This window comes from Diplotaxodon limnothrissa, linkage group LG15 (genome assembly GCF_057381915.1).
Source record: "Diplotaxodon limnothrissa isolate DT_005_m linkage group LG15, D_limnothrissa_male_GT1.1, whole genome shotgun sequence".
Taxonomy (NCBI): domain Eukaryota; kingdom Metazoa; phylum Chordata; class Actinopteri; order Cichliformes; family Cichlidae; genus Diplotaxodon; species Diplotaxodon limnothrissa.
This window is the reverse complement of record NC_140610.1, coordinates 845,124-871,666: the sequence shown is the minus strand read 5'-3', so window position 1 is coordinate 871,666 and position 26,543 is coordinate 845,124. Positions and strand designations below refer to the sequence as shown.

The window sequence follows — 26,543 nt, the reverse complement described above, 5'->3', positions numbered from 1 at the left end:
CAGAAAACACAAGAAACAGGATTAACTGAGACGCTTTTATGTAACGCTAATATTCAATTTCCTGCCCTACAAATCAAAACAACAGCTGCCCGGCGAGGACGCTTTCCACTGTTTGTTCATCCGCCGCCGTCCGTTAATGAACGCTCCCCTCGTAATGGGTTTCTATGTGATTGCAACATAAACATGATTAACTGGAACCGTGATGCAGGCGTCTCATTCCATCCCAGGCAAACGGTTATTTCACGGATACCCAGATATGCCGATTTTTCTCCGCTGCGCGCACGGATCATTGGAGTGGAATTAAAAATGCCTCGGCAGGTTGGCTCTTGTTCCACGTCAAAGTGAATCAGTGCTGCTTGTTGTGAAAGAGTCTGAGCGGTGCGACCGGGACCCGTGTTTACAGAAAAAGGGGGAGACTCGGAAATGCGCAACTTTAAATAAAAGGCGCCCATATGAGGACACTGTACGTTTAAAGAATCTTAATTTGAACTCAAAACACAAGGCTGGCTTCACCCTAGATAGCGTTCCCTAATTCCTTACATCCTCTCGTACGTCTCCTTATCTTTAAAAAACAGAAGAAATGGAGCAGCGGCGGCCTCTGTGTGCTCCAGATAAAACAAGCCGACCAGCACCGCCTCCGATACTGCAGAACACCATCACATTAATATTCGCGTCCCAGAGTGCTGTTTTGATAAATAAAGTCCGTTTCAGTCCGCTCCCGGCCGGTACAGGTCCTTCACCATATACGGTCCCTCCAGCTCGTAGCCCATCTTCCTGTAGTAGTTCCTTGTTCCTACACCTGCAGGATGAATCACAGCGTTCTCAGTGTCACAGGACCCAAACATTCACATCACCGGCTCCTGATAATCTCTCAGTCTGACACACGCAGTGACATTATTGGCTCGTCACAGATAAATCTGTGTTGTTCACGAGGCCTCAGCACACCGGGCGGGCCCCCTGTTTGATTTGGCAAAGTCTCATCCCGGGATCAAACCAGGGATCCTTCTGTTGTTAGGTGAATGTGTAAACCAGCACTTAAAAAAATAAGTAGTCAGTTATTACAGTGTACAATTCAGTCTCGGCCACATCTTCAAAAACACTTCTCCTCTGCTCCTTCAGATTAAAAGCATCAAATTTCTGGTGAAGGGTAAAGATTTTTCCTCCTTTCACTGTGGTCTCCGTGGTTACAGTTACTAAAGATTGTCTACTTTTACAAACTAAAGTGTTTGTTTTTTCTGTGTCAGAACAGTTCACATCGTCTGCATCGACTCACCTGATATAACAGCCAGTTTGCAGGAGCCGTGCTCATCCCTGGCGATTCTTTCAGCCTCCTCCATCAGCATCATGCCAAACCCCTGCACACGCAACACAAATACAATTGGTTTGAAAACATTCAGAGCTTCTGAGGTTCGGCCGGTGTGGAGAAAAACTCGGAGAGGCTCGGAGCGAAACCGTCACGGGCATATCTGTTGTTGTGTGTGCATGTGTGTGAAAGTGTAAGCCACCTGATGCTGGAACTTGCTCGGGTCTCGGCTGCTCACAGGGACCACGCTGCCATACACGTGCAGCTCACGGACAATGGACACGCCTCCTTTGAGCTCCGGGCGGAAGGACTGTGGAGAGCAGCGGCGCAGCCGCAACAGACCGATCAGGATGTCCTGCTCAGGGTCTTCATAGGAGAGAAAGGTCTCCCAGCCGCTGTTGGCCACATAGTCTCTCCGTATCAGCTCCACCTGCACACAGACATCTGTGTTAGGGAGCATCAGGAAACCACAACGTCTCCTCGGCCCGTCTCACGCTGCGAGTGAGGGCGTCGGTTACCTGGTAAGGTCGGACTTTGTGGTGGATCTCTTGGATGCCTACTTCCCGGGTTCTGACGTCACGACACTGCAGGCGCGCACACACACACACACACACACACACACACACACACACACACACACACACAGAGACGAATTAGAAAGTCCAATCACCTCACAGCTGTTACAGCTCATCAGTATAATGCTCCTGCACATGCAGCTTATATATAAAATAGGGGTGGGGGAAAAATCGATACTGTGTAGTATCGTGATATTTTGTATCGATGCAGGGACAGCAGAAATCGATATTTTGTTACAAAAAGGTTTCTGTGCTCTGACTTCAGAGCATGTTGATCCTTTTTCTGAGCAAGAGTCCTGACATCCCTTCACTGTCCAAATGTGTTTAACTGTTTTTGGCAGCAATAAACATGACAGTTTACTTATTTTAATTTAAGACATGTTTTATTTTAATTACGTTTAAAACTTTTTTATTTAATGTAAAATCATATTTTGTTTTAATTTACTTTCAAGTTCTTCAGTTGCTGAATGGGCTGCATAGTTTTCATAAATAGCTGTAATTGTACCAGATGGTTGCATTCAGTTAAGCTGGACTAGACTGTAATACAAACCGTTCAGTTTGTCAACAATAAAACTGAAATGAGAGAAAGACTGAGTGCGAGACTTTGATATTAGATAAAATTAATATTGATAAAGTTTACCTTTATGGACAGAATCTGAATATCGCAAAATATTTTTAAAAATTGCAATAATATCGTATCGTGCATTAAGTATTGTGATAATATCGTATCGTGGGATGTATGGTGATTCCCACCTCTAATATAAAACAGACTTTTATCATCTCAGATTTCTCACAAGTTAAATGTGGCTCCACGTCTGGACCTGCAGTCTAACTGCACACAGTCACAAAACGATAGACAGGAAGTGTGACTGTGGGCTGCGGTGTTACCTGCTCCTATGCAGATCTAAGCCACGGCTCAAGCCACAGGTGAAACGTTTTCAGAAAGACGCAACACGTCAGCGAGCTGTTGCTGGAGGTGTTACCGTGTTAGACGGTCGTAAGTCACTGATGACAGTATGGAGCCCCATTAGGGATCTGGGGGTGTGGGGGGGCTCGACTGTTTATCTGTGTAAATGGTGATCAGCTGGTTAGCCGAGGCGTGTCCCTGCTGTAATGTGAGGAGCTCTGTCGGCGTGTGCAACACGAATTCAGACCACAGCAATGCCTAAGATCAAACTGGAGCCTCGTTGGCACCGGTCCCTCCTCTGCTCTCAGCAGCTGTCTAAGCACAGATAAAGGGCACTTGCTGTTACCACGGCAACCGCTGTGTCTCCAAATGAACCAGGCCTGAAATCTTACGGATTCGAACTTTAAAGCTTTCTGTTTCAAGGATGGCCAGCTGTGTCTTAAAGGGGACCATTTCTGCTCATTTCCAGCCTCAAAGTTTTATCCTTGGATTCTAGAGGAGCTCAGCGTTGCAGCGGCGAACACGACGCATCCCCGGGTCGAGGCCAGGAGGAGACTCGAGTCCAGTATCAGGAAGCACTGGCTCCAAGCCCGGGTAAAGGGGAGCTATCATCTTTCCTAAAATCAAATGTGCACGTCCATCTGCTACGGTGACCTCTCGGGAATAAGTACCTCACCTGTAGAGTCGCTGCGCGTGACTCCCAGCTCAAACTAATTCGTATTCATCCCGTCTGACACGAGTCGTTTGAGCTCCACCTCCTCACTCGAAGGCCACATTCATTCAGCTGTTCTGCCCTCGAGTGCTCACGGCGGTTTAAAGCCTGAACTACAGACTTCATCACAGCATTAGTTGTGTTTAAAACAGGGAAAGAGTTGAGGTAAACAAAGAGGAGCAGCTTTCTGCAAACCGGCTGGAAAAGTTTGCAGCGTCAACAAGAGAAGGAGGTCAAGTTTGAATAATTTGGCATCACAACATCAGCATAACAGCGCAGAGCTGCGTGTGAGATCGACGCAGCGTGATTCTGGTTCGTAGCCGTGTGTGGAGCTCAGCCAGACAGGCGTGAGGGTAGTTGGTGTTTTTGGGAAGAGCAACGCAGAGCTCTTTCTGTGGTGGCGTTTCAGCTCGGCTCTCGCTGTCTGATAACGGCTGCTTTTTAAATCCAGTCTCTTTAACCCTAGAACACTATCGCTATAAATAGTAACACGATCACTAATGCCGGGTGATTTTTACCCGATATAATATAACCAATGAAAAGTAATCGAATATATCAAAATATGACAACACATGACAAATTAGAGTGGTCTTCTTTTACTTTCAACTGTGCCATGTCTAACAAAATGAAAAATAAAACTCCTAAAACAAAATAATGACTCTGGAAAGCTGGTCTTTGGTCCACCCATTCCTGGGACATTTGAGACTTCCCTGGTGAAGGCACAGGCTCCTCGACACGCAAACAGCTGCAGGGGTGAGAAATCATGTAAATGTATTTTCTCGGGTGTAAATCACCCAGCGATAGTGTTCTAGGGTTAAACGACGCTCTGCAGCTGCTGACTCTCGCATGTGCAGCCCAGCCTGGTGTTTTCAGCTTGGCTGGGCTCGTACCCACGTTCTAATCTACTTTCCAGCATAAATTCAATAAATGCTGAAGGAGGTCGGCTGGGCGGGAGGGTACGCAATTCTGTGCTCCAGCAGTCCTCAGCTACACCTGTGTGGCGTTTTAATCTGTCATCTTACCCACAACAGCTACAGCGGGAAAATTACTCTCACAGTCAGCATTTGCACGTTGGCACTTGTCGCCACTCGAGTTCAACTGTTCTCCCCTTTTGTCGGATCAAATCCCAGCTGGAAAACACCGTTAGCTTCCTCCCTTAAAATAAGCTGACGCACAGCATGTCAGGCCTTATAGTCTCACCTCAGTGCCCATGTCCTTCATCCTGGCCAGTGCCAGCTCTCTCAGGTTGCCGTGCTCCACACCAGAGCTCACCAGCGGCATGGGGATGTCCCTGATGGGCGGATGATACAAGAAATGACTGAACAGCAGAGGCGCTCCACATCTTTGGTACAGTACTGCACTCGTGGTTTTCTGCACTAACAGAATTTCTTTTTTATACAGAAGCAGCTCTGCTGTCATGCTTCACGCTCACATTCACACCTGAGGGAAATTTAGAGTCACCAGTTAACCTGACCCCGCCCAAACAAAAACACTTTGGGGTTCCTGTAGGAACCGTTCATCTCAGCTTCATCTCCACATTTTTATTCTTGCATTCCATTCCTGTAGCTTTGCATAAGTCACACCTCAAATTAATTCCTATTAGACGTATAAAACATCTGCAGATTCTACTGTAATAATCGTCGCTGTGGTGGCTGTAAAAAGACAAATGAGTTTTTTATATTACATTTGGATTGTACTCAGTTATGGCCCAAAAAAGACATTTTGCACACACGAGGATATTTAATATATTTAAGGAATAAAATAAAATAATATAATAAAATACAATCCACTGAATATTTTGCAGTATTTTGATGTTTTTAGCACAAAGTTACCTGAAAAACTGGCCACCGTTCTTTTTCCCGGTGTGTGTGTGTGTGTGTGTGTGTGTGTGTGTGTCAGTGCTGGGTGAGCCCCATATGTGAGTCACTTCCTCCACAAACCGCTGCCTCTGTGCATTTTTATTACATTCATTCAAACACATCGACCTGTTGGAAGCTGTACATGCATATTTATGAGTTTAGCATCTTTGTTCTATGAAATAACCTCAAACAGTTACTGACTGCATCTTTGAGGCTTTCTCCTGATAACAGAGTTTGTTAAACTTCATCACCCTACAGATGCAGCTCTGAAGCATGACCTGGCTTTAGCCATGTGCTGGAATTATTGAGAATCGTGCACGCAGCTCACGTACCATCAAGCGTATCCACTCACCTTTGCACTCGGTACACTCGGGTCCAGGGCGGCACCAGCGCCAGAATCCGAGCCACGAGATCCACCAGAGCGCTGGGCGTGTAGCTCTTGTACCGGCCGGTCTTCCACAGCTCGTACAGACCCGTGCCTCGGATGACCAGGGTGGGGTACAGTTTCAGTCCATCTGGCCTGAAAGCTGGATTTTCAAAAAACTCCTGGAACAAGCAGATTCATGTTGCACTTTAAACTCACCGCTTAACAGAGAACAATTCACATTTGCATCAAAGTTTTATTTCTGGAATGAAGCAGAGAGTTTGTTTGAGCTTCTTGAAACTGATGAAACGGGGTCAGAGAGAAAAGGAGGAGCTGACTTCATTTATGTGACTTTTCCACACGGGTCAAGAAAAACGGGCCTCTGCAGAGGCAACGAGATCGGCTAGAAGCAGCATCCACTGACACTCAGTTATTCAGTGGGAGGAAAGAAATGTCTGGGTCTGCGCAGTAAGAGGAGTCAGTGTGATTTCCAGTCATGCTCCTCCCCTCTGCGCACGCTATCATGATCAGGACCGTGAAAATCTGGAGTGGAGGCGCATTCTCCAAAATAGGCCGCATTATCGGTATCTCATAATCTCCCCCTCTCTCGTCACAGCTCATAATCACACGAGGACATGTCCCACACGGCCCTGCAGTGCAGCTGAAGGGAGGGAGGTGAGGGAGGAGGGGGAGCCGATCCGACAAATAACAACGCTTCGATACCAAAAGAAGGAGACCTGGGACTGGGGGCGGCGAGTATGCACCTGCTACTGGTTTGGACTGTAAATTCACAGCTTCTGTTGGTTGGTAGAGAAGAACCTCGTTAGGATGCCTCCCTGAGAACAGGAGCATCTGTACACAGGAGATAAGTGAGGGAGGAGCTCAGGCTGGGAGGAAGTTGTAATCGAATTTCTTTATCAGAACGAGCGTGAAGTGCAAAGTTCTCCTGTTGCTGCCCTTTGCAGATTTAAACTGGTCTGGGATGCTGCAGACAGCAGCGGGCCCATTATAATAGGCAGCAGCCACAGATAACAGGAAGCATGACTGATTTGCGTTTGCATTCATCTCGACCAAAGACAATGAGGAGCCCCCGCCTCCGAATGCTCGCAAACAGAGGACCTCAATCAAACTATTATTAGCAGCTGTCTGTAAACCAGTGATATACAGGGTGGGTCATTTATATGGATACCCCGCAATAACATGGGAATGGTTGGTGATATTAAAGTCCTGTTTGTGGCACATTAGTATATGTGAGGGGGCAAACTCCTCCAGATGGGTGGTGACCATGGTGGCCATGTAGAAGTCGGCCATTGTCTTTAGTTTTTTTCAATAGGAAGAGGGCCATGTGACACATCAAACTTATTGGTAATGTCACAAGAACAACAATGGTGTGCTTGGTTTCAACGTAACTTTATTCTGTCATGAGTTATTTACAAGTTTCTCTTTGTTCACAGCCATTGACATGTCGAAGAGGTTAACATGTGAGGAGCGAAATTGTGTTGATATCTGGTGAACGCAGTAACCGGGTCATTGCAGCAGATTTCAATGCAAGACACCCTACGAGACCACCCATCTCCCATGCTACAGTTAGCAAACTGCTTGCTAAGTTTGGTGAAACTGGTTCAGTGTTGGATTTGCCAAAATGTGGACGCAAGAAAACTGTCAGTAATGAAGAAACATCAGTGGCTGTCCTAGCTTCATTCAGCAAGAGCCCACAGCGTAGCACTCGCCGCATGTCACTGGAGAGTGGCATTAGTCCAACATCCCTTCGGCGGATATTAGCTACTCACAAATGGCACCCATACAAACTCCAGCTGCTGCAGCATCTCAACGAGGATGACCCAGATCGGCCACAGAATTTGCAGAATGGGCAAAACAAAAACTGGAACAGGACCCTCAGTTCACGCAGAAGATTTTGTTCAGTGATGAGGCAAACTTTTATGTGAATGGTGTTAACAAACAAAATCACCGCTATTGGCCTGACACTAACCCACAGTGGATGGATCCCTCCAAGACTGTTGGAACAACAAAAGTGATGGTTTGGTGTGGTATATGGGGAACAACGACAGTGGGTCCATTCTTCATCAATGGAAACCTCAAGGCCTCTGGATATTTGAAATTGCTACATGATGATGTGTTTCCCTCTTTATGCGCTGAAGCTGGCACGTTCCCTGAGTTTTTCCAGCAAGATGGTGCACCACCACATTATGGGTGCAGGTCCGAGCATTCCTAGATGAACACTTTCCTGGAAGAAAGTGGATTGGTCGTCGTGGGCCAGTTGAATGGTCCCCAAGGTCTCCCGATCTGACCCCCTTAGACTTTTATCTTTGGGGTCATCTAAAGGCAATTGTCTATGGTGTGAAGATACGAGATGTGCAGCACCTGAAACTACAGATACTGGATGGCTGTGCTGGCATTTCTCCTGCGGTGTTGCTATCAGTGTGTGAAGAGTGGGAGAAGAGGGTTGCATTGACAATCCAACACAATGGGCAGCACATTGAACACATTTTATAAGTGGTCAGAAACTTGTAAATAACTCATGACAGAATAAAGTTACGTTGAAACCAAGCACACCATTGTTTTTCTTGTGACATTACCAATAAGTTTGATGTGTCACATGGTCCTCTTCCTATTGAAAAACAAAAGTTGTATCCAAGATGGCCGACTTCTACATGGCCACCATGGTCACCGCCCATCTGGAGGAGTTTGCTCCCTCACATATACAGGGAGTGCAGAATTATTAGGCAAATGAGTATTTTGTCCACATCATCCTCTTCATGCATGTTGTCTTACTCCAAGCTGTATAAGCTCGAAAGCCTACTACCAATTAAGAATATTAGGTGATGTGCATCTCTGTAATGAGAAGGGGTGTGGTCTAATGACATCAACACCCTATATCAGGTGTGCATAATTATTAGGCAACGTCCTTTCCTTTGGCAAAATGGGTCAAAAGAAGGACTTGACAGGCTCAGAAAAGTCAAAAATAGTGAGATATCTTGCAGAGGGATGCAGCAGTCTCAAAATTGCAAAGCTTCTGAAGCGTGATCATCGAACAATCAAGCGTTTCATTCAAAATAGTCAACAGGGTCGCAAGAAGCGTGTGGAAAAACCAAGGCGCCAAATAACTGCCCATGAACTGAGAAAAGTCAAGCGTGCAGCTGCCAAGATGCCACTTGCCACCAGTTTGGCCATATTTCAGAGCTGCAACATCACTGGAGTGCCCAAAAGCACAAGGTGTGCAATACTCAGAGACATGGCCAAGGTAAGAAAGGCTGAAAGACGACCACCACTGAACAAGACACACAAGCTGAAACGTCAAGACTGGGCCAAGAAATATCTCAAGACTGGTTTTTCTAAGGTTTTATGGACTGATGAAATGAGAGTGAGTCTTGATGGGCCAGATGGATGGGCCCGTGGCTGGATTGGTAAAGGGCAGAGAGCTCCAGTCCCACTCAGACGCCAGCAAGGTGGAGGTGGAGTACTGGTTTGGGCTGGTATCATCAAAGATGAGCTTGTGGGGCCTTTTCGGGTTGAGGATGGAGTCAAGCTCAACTCCCAGTCCTACTGCCAGTTTCTGGAAGACACCTTCTTCAAGCAGTGGTACAGGAAGAAGTCTGCATCCTTCAAGAAAAACATGATTTTCATGCAGGACAATGCTCCATCACACGCGTCCAAGTACTCCACAGCGTGGCTGTAAGAAAGGGTATAAAAGAAGAAGAACTAATGACATGGCCTCCTTGTTCACCTGATCTGAACCCCATTGAGAACCTGTGGTCCATCATCAAATGTGAGATTTACAAGGAGGGAAAACAGTACACCTCTCTGAACAGTGTCTGGGAGGCTGTGGTTGCTGCTGCACGCAATGTTGATGGTGAACAGATCAAAACACTGACAGAATCCATGGATGGCAGGCTTTTGAGTGTCCTTGCAAAGAAAGGTGGCTATATTGGTCGCTGATTTGTTTTTGTTTTGTTTTTGAATGTCAGAAATGTATATTTGTGAATGTGGAGATGTTATATTGGTGTCACTGGTAAAAATAAATCATTGAAATGGGTATATATTTGTTTTTTGTTAAGTTGCCTAATAATTATGCACAGTAATAGTCACCTGCACACACAGATATCCCCCTAAAATAGCTAAAACTAAAAACAAACTAAAAACTACTTCCAACAACATTCAGCTTTGATATTAATGAGTTTTTTGGGTTCATTGAGAACATGGTTGTTGTTCAATAATAACATTATTCCTCAAAAATACAACTTGCCTAATAATTCTGCACTCCCTGTACTGATGTGCCACAAACAGGACTTTAATATCACCAACCATTCACATGTTATTACGGTGGATGCATACAAACGGCCCACCCTGTAGAGTCAAACGTGAGGTCGATGGATAAAGCGTGGCCCCAGTTGGCTCGTGCATGACAAAAATGTGAGAGACCAACAAAATCATTCAGAAAACAATTGCTTTAAGTCGTTGGCATAAATCTGGTGCTTCAGTTTATTGAATTACAAGATGTTTTTAAAATCTTACAGAACTGCTAACAGCCACGTTAATATTTCTTTACATGAGTTTAGCAGACAGACAGCCGCTGATCCCCGTCTGTCTGGTCACGTAGTGTCAAGAACCTGAACGAGCTCCCGGTGTTTAAACCCTCGAGGGGGTCGACCGCTTCCTATTTAAACACCTGGGACTGAAGAAGCCTCTTGAACGAGAGCTTTAACAACCTAACAAACTTAAAGAAGCCCACTCATCTTCTTTTCGAGCTCTGCATGATGTACAGTCTGTACTGATGTTGTGATTGATATGGAAACGTTTGCTCAGCCTTTTTGAAATGTTCTTCTGTTACTGGCACAAAATGTGGTGAAGACATAAAATAAGGACCTGCTATTACAAAGGAAGTACTCCACAGTGTGCTACTCCAGAGGTTATTAAGCAAACTAAAGTGAAACATCTTAATGCAAATCTAGGCACTCCTCTCTTCTCCATTTCCCCCACCTTTTCTGATCATTTCTTCTTCCCGTCCTTCAAACCGGCTGTTCCTGGATGCTCCGTCAGTAAGAGCTTTAGCTCGGATTTTTATGGAAAAGGATCCTGAAAAGCTTAGTTTGGATCCTGGAGTGAAAATTCATATTTTTTACGCTCCACTCACTGGCATGACAGGTGTCATGGAAGATTAGATATGATGAGGAGGAACAAAGGGGAGTCACACACAAGTTGTATAATGTAAGTGTCAGTGTGATAAAAGAGGCAGAGAGGAAGCCGGTGTGACTGCTGGAGGAGACGAGAGGAACGTTACAACTGGAGAGGAGAGAGAAGAAAGAGATCAAGTGAGAGACAACGGAGGAGAAAAGGAGACGCGAGAGAGAAAATACTCTGGGCTGTCTGGGAGAAACACAGACGACAGAGAGGACGAGCGACAGAGGAAATGCTGCAGGGAAGGGGAAACAGATACAGCTTCCTGTCACAGTCCCGCCCTCCACGGTACAATGTGAGTCACATTCACGGGCACGACGGCTTCAGTGAACACACATGTACGCGAGGTTTGCTTTGAAAGAAGTCCACAGCTGACGTGCACCAGACTGGAGACGCTCTCACGGCTGCACACCTTCCTTATTCTGCTCAGAGAGAAGTCCTACTCTGCTCTCATGAGTCGCTCCGCTCACAGACACTTGCCATATAATTATGTTTGAAATAAAGTCCTCCCTGTATGAAGGTGAGGATTGTAGCATCTGCCAATGAACTCCTCACACCTTCACAATAAAAGCAGAACTTCTGTGAAGAAAAGTGGGACACATGTCCCCCAGCGAGATATCAGAGACCAAAACATGACTACTTCCAGTTATTGCTGCCAGAGCTGTTCTAGAATAGAATAGACTAGAATAGAATAGAATAGAATAAACCTTTATTATCCCACCGTTGAGAAATTTGGGTGTTACACAGCTGTTACAGAAGGGGGAATATAAACTATAGAAGGAAGACACAAAGTAGTCCTATACACACAACTGAAGTTCATATGTACAGAAATATGTACACGTGTGTGTGTGTGTGTGTGTGTGTGTGTGTGTTGGGGGAGTGATTCTGGTGAAACGTACAGTGAACAAAGAAGCCGATGAGCAGGACGTCCAGCCGTCTGACAGCTGCTGGTAAGAGTGACCTCCTTCCTGTAAAAGTCTGTTGAACGAGCCGCTCAGTGCTCACACAGGCTCATCAGGGGTGGGAGCTGCTCAGTGACTGGAGGCTACGTCCACACTGGCCCGGATAGATTTGAAAACGCTCCGCGTCCACACTAGCGTTTTCAGTCGTTTTCACAGAGTTGTGCGTCCACATTGAAACGGTCGAAAACGCTCACGTTCCAGTCCTGCGCATGCGTGAAACGCAAGAAGATTCGACCTGCCTCATTTCTGTCTGCTGTTTATTTGCTTTCCGGCTCTTTGAAACGTTGCAGCAAAATGTGGAGGAAAAGCACCGAGTTTTTAAATGGACTCACAATGAGGTGGAGTTGTTGCTGCAAGTAACACAGACTTAATGTGGTGTTTGCTGTACAGTGCAGCGAGGAATGCTCAGACCTCTACATCGGAGAGACCAAACAGCCACTTCACAAGCGCATGGCACAACACAGAAGAGCCACCTCCACAGGACAAGACTCAGCAGTCCATCTGCATCTAAAGGTCAAAGGTCACTCTTTGAGGATGCCAATGTTCACATTTTGGACAGAGAGGACAGATGGTTTGAAAGAGGAGTGAAAGACGCATCTATGTCCACTGTGAGCGACCATCTTTGAACAGAGGCGGGGCTTACGACACCAACTCTCTGCCATCTATAATCCAGTTTTGAGATCCTTCCCAGACGCCTTAACGCCCACTCACATCCTGGGCCATCTGACCTCAGGAAATCACATGATAAGGTGGGGCCAGGTTTCACAATGAACTCACCCGAAACTCTGGCTGATTGGGACCCACACCCAGTTTCACACCTTGGCTCAGGCGATTAGAGGATCATCAGGGGGTCCTTTTGTCCCTCTGTGGGGGGAAACTCCCACTAGGTTTATATCTGGGACTCTCCACCATTTGACCTTAGAACTGAAGAAGCTTCTCGGATGAAGGTGAAACGTCTTCAAGCAACTTAAAGAAGTCCAGACGCTTTTCTTTGCAAGCTCCTTTGACTACGATGACCTGGATGACTGAGAACCTTCACAGACAAGTTAGAAGGAAGTTAGCTCGCTAGTTTCCACCTAAACATTTCATACCATGTTCTGACTGAGAGATTTTTGAAACTAATTCAAACGTACAGCTCTGCTACCACTTCCAACATAAATGAAGACAGAAAACTAAACAGCAGTGGCGTTTGCAGGGTTACTGAAGTTGGACTACCTGGTAGAGGTGGGAATCACCATACATCCCACGATACGATATTATTGCAATTTTTTAAATATTTTGCGATATTCAGATTCTGTCCATAAAGGTAAACGTTATCAATATTCATTTTATCTAATATCAAAGTCTCACACTCAGTCTTTCTCTCATTTCAGTTTTATCGTTGACAAACTGAACGGTTTGTATTACAGTCTAGTCCAGCTTAACTGAATGCAACCATCTGGTACAATTACAGCTATTTATGAAAACTATGCAGCCCATTCAGCAACTGAAGAATTTGAAAGTAAATTAAAACAAAATATAATTTTACATTAAATAAAAAAGTTTTAAACGTAATTAAAATAAAACATGTCTTAAATTAAAATAAGTAAACTGTCATGTTTATTGCTGCCAAAAACAGTTAAACACATTTGGACAGTGAAGGGATGTCAGGACTCTTGCTCAGAAAAAGGATCAACATGCTCTGAAGTCAGAGCACAAAAACCTTTTTTTGTAACAAAATATCGATTTCTGCTGTCCCTGCATCGATACAAAATATCACGATACTACACAGTATCGATTTTTCCCCCACCCCTACCTGGTATATAATGTTGTGCTACGTGATTGCTAGCGACACAGCTATGTTAGCATAACATTAGCACAGTGAAGCTGGAGGATGAACGCCAACTTTTTTCCCACTGGATAAAAGTTAACGTGAGGGATTCTGGTGGTCAGGGACAAATGCAATCGCATAGCAGGATGCTGTACACGGACCAAACTTCAGTCAGGAGAACAACTGAGGTTATTCATCCACAATACGAGGTTAGTCATTAATATACTGCAACAACATGAGAACAGAACAGCTGCCAGAGAATTCAACATTAATGAATCAATGTTAGGGAAGTGGAGGAAGCGCAGTTTTTGGCTTTCCCCATATTTCAACAGTGCTTCATCTCTTTGCTGTGACTGTCGGCATATTTTGCAGACGATAATGGTTGTAGCCGCTGCGATGCTTTCGACCAAAACAGGCGCAGCTTGATGACATCATCAACATGCGCTATCGCTAGAGCGGTATAGTCAAAATCTCTATCGTTGGCCAAATTTATATCGTTTCTATCGTATATCGTTTATATCGCCCACCCCTACTGCATGTGGCTGGAAAGACAATAAAGCCACTGGACCTGTGAGAACCAAACAAACTGCCCACATCACGCTGTGCTGTTAGCCAAGGCTTCTACAAACTCTGACATTTTAAACTTAAGTATCTGAGATTAAAACATCTTTTTCAAACATGTCTTCACTTTGAGCTGAGTGTGAAAGCAGGTTACAGCTAATCTCAGAGCAACACGGCGGTTTGGGGTCTTTTCATCTCTGTATCAGATTCTCCTTCAAAGCGAGCCACGTATCAGACGCAGCAGCTTAAAAACGAAACACAAACACGGTTTAATTATCAGGTACGAGAGGGGAAATCAATATCACTGCTGGTTCTTACACAGCCACTGTCATATCACCTGCACCGATTAGTCATATCTGCTCTTTTCCTTCATTGCATTTTCATCACCTGATTTCAAAACAAGTGGAATGAGCTCAGAGCGCACGCAGCTTCAAACCGAGTCGTCATTTACGTCCTACAGTTTGGCGCTCTGGGAAGGCAGCCCGTCTGATTCTGCGCATTCAGCCATGTTTCCAATCACAGCAGCAAACTGAGCCCGTCGTTGAGTGGCATCTGACAAGACTTCCATCAACTGTGAGTGACTGTCGCCGTCTTCTCCGGGTCTATTTTGAGACGCTACACGTGGGACATATTTGGTACTATCGCACTGTGAGGTGACGCACGCTGCTGCCATGCAGAAGAGGGAAGGTCTGACTACTTTTTCCTCAAACAATAAACCTGATGATCGACCAAACATGCTATTTTTAGTCTGGAGCTTTTAATCATTTTGTTTCTCAAGAACATGTCGACACACTTCTGTCCGCTTACAACTTTTCTTATGAAGGAAATCCATAAAAATATCCAATCAGGGATTCGATCCTGGCCAACGCTGAGGTCCAAAATAATCAAGTGACCAGTGACTACTTTTTTGTTTAAAAAAAAGAAGACGAGGATCACAGAAGTAAAATTTAAAGCATAATGATTCAAAATTATGCAAATTACACAGGAAGTCGCCCCTCCCCCCTCTGCTCCTCAAGCACAAGGGTCACGTGCGGAGTGAAGCGGAAAAAAGTGCGAGAGAAAGAGGCTCGCGCATTCACTTCAAAGAGCCGGCTCTAAGAGGCGGTTCGTTCGCGACCGACACATCACTACGTGGCGGTCTGCAGCTGGACGCTCGTTAGCACGGGCAGAGAGCTCTCACTGTTCGGGCTGGAGCCGAACAAAAAACTCCCTGATAGCGACTGTGTTGAGTCTGTTCCTTCCCATCCCATGCAAGGACACCTGGGTTGGCTGGAGGACTGTTTACTTAGCCTGGCAGGGCGAAGGACACTGTCTCAGCTGAACTATGGACACGCACACACACACACTTACACTGATAAGCACGCACTCATCCCCCCTCCCTTTCCAACGCCTTCGATGCTTGTTTCCTGCGAGGGAACACGGCGGGCTGTGTGCCGCGCTGGAATGGTAGCGCTGTGCAGGGCGGCTGCTGTGTTTGCTTTGGATTACTCCTCACCCCCCACCCACCCCTGTGGCTTGTCATGTCTTCACAAAGTTGTGCTGTGGACATTTATGTGCTTTTTGTGCAGAGGAGTTTTTTGTTTCCTGTTCTCATGCTGTCCTACTATGGAAGCACAGCATGAGTAGGGGTCTCTTTTTTCCCTCTTGTACTTTCCCACTGTAGTGTACATTTCAATGTTTTTTTCTCTAATGCTACCAATCTCCAACCTGTATCCCCATGTAATGTCTGTGCTATATGTGTAAGGTCGGGGCGGGGGGTCCCATTTCACTGCAGGGCAACCTGCATGTGACGAATAAAGCTTTGATTGATTGATTGACTGATTAAAAGCTGCGTCTTTGAAACGTGTTGTTTGAGCAGGAAGGCACAACTTTTAATTTGAAGTTTGTGTCTCACTTTTTTGAGTTTCACCATCATTTGATGTTTCGTTAGTGAGTGTTTGCAGAGCGGTCGGCACCTTCCATCCAAACCGTGGCGATCTGCTGGTGACCAAAGCGGTCGAGAGGACACTTTTGGTGCAGCACCTTCTTATTCAGCCTGACAGCACCCAGCACAGCTGCTGACCTCCAGCAACCACCAACCAGCTGCTCGCTGAATGCACATTTTTCCTTAGCGACCAGAATTTTCCAGGGAGGCCACCAACGAGGCCTCAAAAGTAATGCGATTACTGTAAGGACTCACAACATTTCCTGTATATGCAGAAGACAGGGATTCACAGCACTGTACAAGCAAAAGGCTGCCATCATTTAACCTCCAAAACCAAGTCCACTCGCCCCGGTGGAAGCGGTTCCCTCTTATTGACAAAGTAATACCGATAACCTACCAACCCTCACTCGTTCCTCGTATCCGTTCTCACCTTCAGCTCAGATTAGCGGTAAAACTGCGCTAAAGAGAAAGAAAAAAGCTCACAATGAACTGCTCCACATCCCTCTCCATGCCCACGTTCGGCAGGTCTGGCATCATGTGGGCGACCACTTTGAAGCCGGCATCCTTTGCCAGGTGGAAAGACTCGCACACAGCTCGCACCGTGTGGCCTCTGCACAAACACACAAGCAGAGAGTAGCTGTTAAAGCCTGCAGGCTGCAACCCCATCAATAATAATAATAATAATGTATACTTTATTGATCCCCGTGGGGAAATTACTCTCTCTGCATTCGACCCATTCACTCAGTGAAGCAGTGGGCAGCCACTAAGCAGCGCCCGGGGAGCAGTGTGTAGGGACGGTACCTCGCTCAGGGGTACCTCAGGGTAGCCGTTCAGTGGATTCGAACCCCTGACCTTCCGATCATGGGGCCGCCACTCCACCTACTGAGCCATCCCCGCCCTGCTGTCACATGACTTCTACCCACGGACCTGTTGGTGTCGCGGGCCACGTCTTCATAGACGCTCTGGACTCCTATCTCCAGCCGGGTGCATCCGTAGCCCAGCATGTCGCTGAGGTGCCGCTTCAGGCAGTAGTCGGGCCGCGTCTCGATAGTGATCCCCACGCATTTGGTATTACTGCGCTCCGAGTACCTGCAGGAGAAAAACATTCCCAGTTACTTGTGCTGATGTCGTTTCTGCTCATTGGGTGTTTTTAAAATATCGCTTTCATGTCTGTGTGATAATGTCTTTTTAATTTCACTATTTAGTCTCACAGAGTCTAAATGTTTGAGTTGCTCCATATGAAGGAAACATATTACTGGGACCATTTAGCAACATCAATTTACAGGCTGCGAGTTTGCTCGGCTCATTATCCCGACAGTTAACACTAACCTCACATTAAAGACACACTGATTAATCCAATAAAAAAAATGCATGACAGGGGGAAATGCTAAATGAGACATTAACAAGTGTTTTGTTTGCAAGTCACTGACACTTTACTGGGTATGATCTGGATCTACTTATTAAGAGATGTGTTTGTCCTGCTGGATTCAAGCGTTTTCTTTGAAGCTGTCTCTAACACCATTTCAAATGGATTCAACAAATACATCTGCCAACTTCTGACATAATTACAATACATTTTGAGGCTCTCTGGGTTATAAGAGGCAGGAGACGCGGGAGCAGTGCATGAGTCAGAGCAGCCATTGGCCGGGTAACATCTCAAATGAAGCTTGTGGTTCGTCCAGATAAAAATCTGCTTTATTACAAACAATCCCAGCTTATAAACTTGGATTCAGATCTCTCTGCAACTCTGCCAAAGTCCGTGAGTCTAATCTTTCTGCAAAGACAAACACTTTCAGTGAAATCTAAACTGTCCTGCTGAGACTTCTTCCATTTCAAATCTGACTGAACCTGATAGCATCTTGTTCATATTAAGTGAAGTCTGTCAACGGTCTTGGCATCAAACAAAAATCACACACTTGATAAAGAAAAGCAGAAACTTTAGAAAGTCCCGACTGGCTCGTCCCTTTAAACAATTTGTCTCTGAATCACATATTCAATCAGACCCTTTGTTCGAATTCTTTATAATCTCTATTTCTTTATGATTTTCAGTGCTCGAGTCGCCCCTCATTTCTTTCTGAGGTGCAGTGATTTATTGAAATCATGAAAGTACAGGACATGAGGCAGAAACAGTTTGCACAAGTTTAATGATCTTCAAAGTGAATATTTGGTACGACCACCTTTAGTCCGCTCTGCACTCTGCATCTTTTCCATGTCAGTAATATTTGGAACAACGTGCAGTATGATCATAAAAGCTAACCCATTAAATATTAACAGTAGGCCACACTGCTCACTAAGTGTCCCTGCATGCCACGTGACACAGGCTGACTAATAAAGCAATAAACAACAAGGACGCCTGAGATGGAGAACAGAGCAACATGTGACGCAGCGCGGTCACTCGTCTTCTACAAATCTCGAGACAGAAACAACATCGAGTCCAGTGATGCTTCCAGACTTATCTGAGTGACTGATCGAAATCACACACACACACACACACACACACACACACACACACACACACACACACACACACACAGACACACACACACACACACCTCTTCTCGTGACACTGGCCAGGTGTCATTCTCTCCGCTCCAGCTGCTCTGATGACGATTAGCTGCCTTCACACCGGCTCATATTCCTTCAGACTGTATCTGCTGGCAATAAACGTCCATCTTTTACAGTCTGCTGGCTGATTTACACCAATTACAAGAGTTTATGCTCCAGAGAGAATGATCAGATTGTGTGAGATGAATCAATAAAAAGTCTATTATCTCGGGCGATTATCTCGAGGTATCTCACTGCTGCGATCTGATCAGGAGCAGAGTGAGAAGCAGAGACATCAAATGCACACGACTTCTTTCAAACACACACACACACACACACACACACACACACACACACACACACAGAGAGATAAGGGCAGCAAAACCGAGTGTTTCCTGCAGACGCAGCCACTGCAATTACCGTAATCCTAGCATCTTAACAAAGCATGCTGTTAGAAGTGCAGGGAGGATTCAGGCACACTTTCACACACTTCCCGCAAACACACTCGTGTACACACACGGGACATACATCAGAAGAGACACGCAATCGCACAAACTAGCCTCTCGGGCCTAATCGGACTTTAGGAAAGCAAATAGCTCCTGCACACAAACAGGCTGATGCGGCTGGCCGCAGACAAACCCATTATTTGGTCCAATCGTCTCTATAAACCTGACTCTGAATCTTCTCCAATCATCTTGGTGTTTCTACTCATCCACACTGAGCAGCTGCGGGACAATTTCATTCAAAACTGGCCACAAGTGGCCGAGTGAGAAATCGATGGGAGTAAAAGCAGAGGACTCGTCAGAGTGACCTCGATTATTCCTTTCACCCGAATCCTGAATGAACTCATTCAACAGTTTAATGTGTGGATTCCTCATCAACGTCTTTTTACTTCTTTCAGGAAGTCTGGTGGTGACTGAACTAAAGCAGAGTGGAATCAGGCACGCTACTTTATTACTGCATGGCACAAGCAGGGGATGCTGGGAGTCCCAGTATTACACTCATGCTGCACTGGCTTCATTTTTATTTTTCAGCTGATTATATAAACATGTAATGAAGGTTAACACGTTTGGTGACACACAAACAGCGATTCCCAAAGAATCACCAGCATGGTGTGCAGCACAGCCTCTGAGGAAACAGACCTGATGATGTACAGCAGCAGTCACAGGTTTGGACACACCTTCTCATTTAATGGTTTTACTACTTCCTACCAAGGTTATTGTCGTTAACGAAAACTAGAAGTGAAAAACATTTTCATTAACGGAAATAAAAAATAAAAATAAAAACAAAAAAAGGAAAACTAACTAAAACAGTAATGAGTGTTCACAAAACTAACTAAAATTAACTGAATTTATAGCAAAAATGTGTTTAGTTTTCATTGATGTGTGCGTGTCAAGGGTGAAAATGAAGTTTAGTTTCCAGATTTTTTTCTTGCTGTGTCTCATTGTGCCAGCAGGTGGCAGCACGTTAGTCGAGTCGTCTGTGTTGCTGCTCCGTCCACGCGCAGAATCATGTCAGGAGAAAGCGCCAGAGTCCAATTTGGGATTACTTTGAATATGACTGTTTTGGATAAAGCAAGTGTCTTGTAGTGGAAAGAGACAAATTATGAGGGACATTTCTAAAGGGAAAAAAATCCCACAAACCTTAAAGTGCACTTGAAAAGCTCACACAAGAAGGCTAACCTAGCTTACCTTGAGAAGGGAGCACACTCAACCCTCATCCCCAGAAACAGAAGCTAACCCCAGGCAAGGCAGCGTGATGCATCCCGAGACAACAGGACGGGGACATCTACACAACTGTGAGTCAATTGCCTTCAAAGAGTTTATCAATTCACTTGAACCAAAATTACGAACACACGGTGCTGCAAGAGTTAATAGTCTCATTGGGGCCAAGATATACATTTTATAGTTGCCTGGTATCAATGGTTGTTCATCTGCCTTTATTTATTTAAAGAACCCATAGGTGGGAATGTGAGTTGTCTGTCTCTGCGTGTTCGCCCTGCGACAGACAGGCGACCTGTGCAGGGTCTGGTAGCTGGAATAGCAACATACCCAAGGATGAGCAGAAGAGCATGACTGATGTGATGAAACTGGGATTTTGTTGCACTTAATTATTGCAAACAACTAAAACTATAACTGAAACGAATCAAAACTAAACTGAAACTAAGGATTTTCACCAAACAATTGGTAAAAACTAATTAAAACTGGTATAAAATTGAAAATCTGAAGTCAAAACTAAATAAAAATAAAAACTAATGAAAATTGTAAAACTATTAAAACCCTGCTTCCTACATTGTACAAACTGAAGACATCAAATATATGAAACCAGATCTTTGGAGGCAAATAAAAAAAAAAGGTTAAATAACTCTAAATATGTTTTATCTTTCATATTCCTCTAAGCTGCCGCCCTTTGCTTGTTTTGGCAGGGCTGCAAACCTGAGATGGTTTCACAGGTGTGCCTGTCAGGGATCATTTGTGGAGTTTCTTGCTAAAACCTTGAATGTGTGCAGTCACAAAAACCATTAAGCGCTACGACCAAACTGGCTCACATGTTTATGGAAAGGAAGCCCAAGAGTCCCTCTGCCGCTGAGGATAAATTCATCCGAGTCACCAGCCTCAGAAAGCGCAGGTTAGCAGCAGCTCAGATCAGATAGATGCCACACAGAGCTCCGGCAGCAGACACATCTCTACATGTTCAGAGGAGACTGTGTGAATCAGGCCTTTATGGTCAAACAGCTGCTACGAAACCACGACTAAGGAAAAGCATTTCATGAAGCTCATCGAAGAGCAGTAATCACAGCAAAGGGGGCTGTTTTAAAGAATCTAAAATATAAAACATGTTTTGGGTTATTTCACACTTTTTTGTTTCAATCGAGAGAATCTACAAAGTAAATAATCATGAAAATAAAGAAAAACCATTAAATGAAAATCTGTGTCCACACTTTGGTCAGAAGAGAGAGCTGCGTCTGGGCAATCAGCTGATCCACCTACTGTTGCCTCAACATAAATGGTCTCAGCGGAAGAGACCGTCTCTTCTCTCCCGCCATCTCTCAGGGTTACAGTACAGTAGCCCTGAGAGAGACACAGGAAACGGGGAGAAAAGGCCGAGGTGCGCCACATGACACAAGGCACTAAAAAAACTGGCTTATCGAGTAATAATCCAAATGTAAAAGTTACGTTTCAGATCACCACCAAAATATACAGAAGAGGTCAAACAAAACAACGGGTGACAGAAAATCTGTTAGAAGATTGCAGGTAAGACTCAGGTAATAGTTTGATGTTAACATGCAAATGGACAGTCAGAGTAAAATGAGATGATCAGAAGGCGAGAAGAGCTCAGTGAGTTCAGGGAAATACTGAAAATGGTGAAGTAGCTCCCTCTTGTGGTTACAACCTTTACACATTTTCTGAAAATCCGATGGTAAAAACACTGCAGCTGAGACCAGAGGCTGCAGGGGCGAGTGGCCGTCAGGGAAACGTGCAAACAGGCCCTGCTGCCTACAGGAAAAACCTCTGTCTAATAATCACTGCAGGAATCGACACATCCCAAAGACGTCAGCCGCTTCACAATCTCTGCATCACTCGCTGCGAGCTTTTTGAAACCAGCATGAAATCCAACCTTTAACTCCGACATTATGTCATTGGAGATGTTCTCACGTGCCTTTTCACACAAAAGCAGGCATTTACTAGCATGGAAGGGTCCAAACATGCTACCGTTGTTATTCTCAGTAGTTCTAGCATACGTGACCGTTTTAACATCCTTGTTATCAAGAGAGATCCTACTATGTGTTCTGCTCTTATTGTGAGACACAGACCCCTGCCAGGCTCAACGCTGGAGTTCATTAAATACCTGACAGCCTCAGCCACGTTGTTAGAGGTGTGTCCTGACAGGGCGTCGTGAAGGTTTCTGATGAAGTAGTCTCTGTAGTCCTCAGGCAGAGCCATGAAGGTCCCGCCCATCACGATGAACTCCACTTTGTCGACGCTGTGGCCCAGCTGCTTCAGCTGCAAATCACACCCGAGGGTTGGGTACCATTAAAGCAATGGACTTATCTGCATCTTCAGCTAAGTGCAGCAATGCACCATTATTCAGCAGAACGATCATTTTGTTCCCTCAAAAAATTAACTGTAATTAAACTTTAAACAGCTAGTGCACATAAACCGGACCCCCCACAGGCAAAGCTCCATGGAAAAAACAAAAACTGTGTCCAGTTTAAAAAAAGATCCACATGAACTGTTCCAATGACTGACTTTGCTCTGCTGCGAAGCACTAATGGGCCCATAAATTTAAATAATGGCATAATTAGGGTCAGTGAAAGCCTCGACACTCATTACAGCACCTAAATATATTATCACCGGCTGATTTGTGGAAATGGCTCATCTAGAGACCACATAAAGAGACACACTTCAATCGAAACACCTGATTAAGGTGCTTCCTGCTTCTGTAATTTCAGGAAAAGCCAAAATAACACGAATAATCAAAACAATGTCAATTTTTAAAAAGTACACCGTAGAAAATCACCGACCTGCTCCACTCGATGTCTGGTCTGCAGGTAGGGGTCGTAACGAGCTCGGATGGCTCTCATGGAAGTCGGCTGTCAGAAAGAAGGAGAGAAGCAGGAAGGACGTTTAACGTTTGCTTACATACAAAAGACAGACATGTGTTCCACAGGGTTCTGTGCTAAGAACCTTACAAACCCGTTTTATGGGTTAAATTAAAAAACATGGCTCAAAGTATCAATGCACAAAATATACAAACTTGATGTATGTGGATGGCATCACTGTGGCCTCCAGTAACACTGTGAGGAACCTGGGAGTCATTGCTGAACAGAGCGTGTCCATTGAGCTGAATGTTAAACCGTTTCGGAGGAATGCTCTTGTTCACCTGCACAATATCTCTGCAAACATCCTGCCTCATGCTGAAGGACCACTTCATGTAACTGTTACTTCTAGGCTGAATTACTGTAGTTATTATAACGGATTTATACCTCTGGGTTCTTCACTGTAGGGAAGTCACAAACAAAGACAATTCTCAAACACGACATCATAACGTGATGTGAACTTCCCTAGAAATGTAGCTACACGTGTGTGTCGAGGCACATGCGTATAAATGCTGGTCTCTACACAAACACAGCGAGAGCACTGCCACGATTCGATTTTGTCCGTAGCTTTTCTAAACCGGCTCCAGGATAAATCCAGAATTCATTTTTAAGTCTTTGTCCTCACAAAGTCCTGGATGATCAGGCAGTAAAGACCTCGCAATAACATTTTATTCTGACGAGCACGTTGCTCTCTGACTGCTTATTTGTGGATTTGAGAGTTTCTGAAAGTAGAATGGGACGCAGAGGCTGCTGTGGAAACAGCTCCCAGTTTGGGTTGTGGAGACAACTTATTTACTTTATCAGGCTTCAAACCTTCCGAGCAGGCATACACAGTAGATGAAAATCAAGGTGCTTCACCTCGTAGCCAGTGTAAGACTGTGTGGAGTACTCAAAGTCAGAGTCCGGTCCCCCGGGACAGTAGCTGCCAGAGTGAAAACAAAAAACTGATTATTAATAAACTCCTGTCAGCACTTCAAGCTCAAACATGTCAAAGCTTTTACATCTACCTGGCTTTAGGGTTTGTTCTGTGTACCACAGTATGACCACTAAATATACTTACACAGCACTGATACTGCTCATGCTGAAGCAGCTCAAAGATGAAATATGTCCTCACAGATTTTCTCTCATCAAAAAGCAAAACTTACACACAGATGTTGCCTGTAAAGCTGATGTGAGGACATCGATGAGGTTTACACATCACAGCTACGACTGCAATCTGCAGTAAAAACACAAGTTATTAAATCTGCTCCCATTTTGGGGGTTAGGTATTGTGAGAGATATAATTTCCATATAGTCTGAACGTTCATGCATTTCCAATCTTCACTGTCCATCTAAAGCTGAGCTGAAGGATTAAACCCCATCAGTGTTGTATGCTGTACTCATCCTATACCAGACATAAACACACACACATCTGCTAACATGTGACTCCAAACTATTACTCAACAAGCCACTTAGTGCATTTTATTTCAGCCTTACTGAACCTTAACCTGAAATATCAGACTGCAGGACAGAGACATGGACGGCAGAATAAACACAACGTACCCCGCTGGCAGTGCGGATAGGTTTGGCCTTTAGTTTGGGCACCAGCACTCGACGGTACTGCGGTGGAACAGCTGCGATGATATCCACCAGTCGGGGCTGAGCTTCAAGTCCATATTTAGCTGAGGCCTGAGTCTTAACTCTGTTTGAAAACACAAAATGCAACTCGCTTAAAACTCACCTAGAACTGAAAATTGTACAAAAAACTAATTAAAATTGTTCTTTAATGCAAACTTATTTTGGTTTTATGGCACAAAAAGCTTTTTAAAAAAGTTGGAATAGGCGCATGTTTCCCACTGAGGAGATCAACGGCTCTGGTGTTGACAGGAAGAGGTTTCTCGTTGTTCCTCGATGTGTTTCAGCTGCTCCTTTGTCATATTAATTATTCAATAATGTGCTAATGTCTTTTGCACATTGTGGTCTAGCGTTGTCTTGCTTGACATCTGGATGACAGCATTGATTCCTTCAAAACCTCCATAAATCGTTGGAGGTTTTGGAGCCCCTCAATGCATTGAGGGGCTCTTCACAGATGTACAAGTCACCCATGCCAAGTGCACTAAGGCACACACACCAGATGTTTGGTTGTGAAGTTTGCATGAATAACAACAACATCATTGGCCCAGACTACAGGACTGCAGCACTTAGATGACCACAGGCCCAGAGAAAGACCCACGTCTTAAACATAAGGGGCAGGGATAGCTCAGTAGGTAGAGTGGTTGCCCCATGATCGGAAGGTCGGGGGTTCGATTCCCCTTAACAGCTACCCTGAGGTATCCCTGAGCAAGGTACCGTCCCTACACACTGCTCCCCGGGCGCCCAATGGCTGCCCACTGCTTCACTGAGTGAATGGGTTAAATGCAGAGAGCAATTTCCCCACGGGGCTCAATAAAGTACAATAAAGTATAAAATAAGGGGGGGGGGAGATCTACCATCTATACTAGATTCTTAATTATTGTAATATGCAGCCTATGTAATCTACACAGTAATCACATGACTGTTTCCTGCAGCTGATACCAATTTCTAATCTTTTGTGACATGGAGGGTAGACAGTTAGTGGGACCAGTTCATTGCTGTTTTGGTTACAGACTATTGTTGCACACGCTGTATGTCTACTGTATCGTTGATTACTTACTTGTTAAGATTGATGTCTTTTCCCTTCTCGTGGGCTTCAACCAGCTGCTTGATGACATCGGCAATGGTCATCATCATCAGCTCGGCTCGGCTCAGGTCACCTGACCAAGAGCAGCATAGTGAGATTACTGTCATTACAGTGAGAAGATTTATTCGCAGGTTATTTAAACAGCTTTATAATGTGCAGGAGTCCAAATTGTCGAATGCAGCTTTACGGAGTGAATCACGGTCCAATATGCGGTGTAACGGATCTCTATGAAAACGAGAAAAGTTGCTGAACTCTTCTCTGCCGAGTTATGCAGCTTCTGTCATCATCTTATGGGACCTGCCGTTAGCATTAGCTTTAAGCTACAATCACCCTCAGCACTTTAGAAAGCAGTTTGCGATGTTTTAAACGCTTTGCCACACACTCACTCTTTTTCTTTGGCTTCCCCATTTCCTTCGTTAGTCACCTAGTCCAATTATTTACGAAAGGAGGTCTGTTAAAAGTGCTTCATCTGTCTTTAAAGCCCGACAGCACTCTGGGGTAACAGTAAACTACTCCACGTTGCGACCG

The 26,543-nt window shown here is 44.9% G+C and overlaps 1 protein-coding gene across 1 annotated transcript; it reads right to left on the bottom strand.

Moving 5' to 3' along the window:
* On the bottom strand, window positions 1-26,543 carry elp3 (elongator acetyltransferase complex subunit 3). The gene is made up of 15 exons (XM_085372764.1): window positions 26,402-26,543; window positions 25,989-26,088; window positions 24,860-24,998; window positions 24,463-24,533; window positions 24,176-24,239; window positions 23,243-23,311; window positions 22,567-22,721; window positions 17,101-17,262; window positions 16,657-16,783; window positions 5,709-5,902; window positions 4,698-4,788; window positions 1,822-1,887; window positions 1,506-1,733; window positions 1,274-1,355; window positions 1-799 (listed from the first exon to the last, which is right to left on the bottom strand). Exons 1-15 carry the CDS (start codon window positions 26,421-26,423, stop codon window positions 708-710), a joined length of 1,662 nt encoding a protein of 553 aa, XP_085228890.1. The 5' UTR covers window positions 26,424-26,543; the 3' UTR covers window positions 1-707.

What these genes read in the sequence shown, in the direction of transcription:
- elp3 (XM_085372764.1), bottom strand. Translation starts at nt 26,423, where the DNA reads ATGGGGAAGCCAAAGAAAAAGA. An exon ending in AACGTGGCTGAGGCTGTCAG is followed by an intron (nt 17,263 to 22,566) that starts GTATTTAATGAA and finishes TTTCTCCTGCAG; the next exon opens with GTACTCGGAGCGCAGTAATA. An exon ending in CGAGTGTACCGAGTGCAAAG is followed by an intron (nt 4,789 to 5,708) that starts GTGAGTGGATAC and finishes TCCGCCCATCAG; the next exon opens with GGACATCCCCATGCCGCTGG.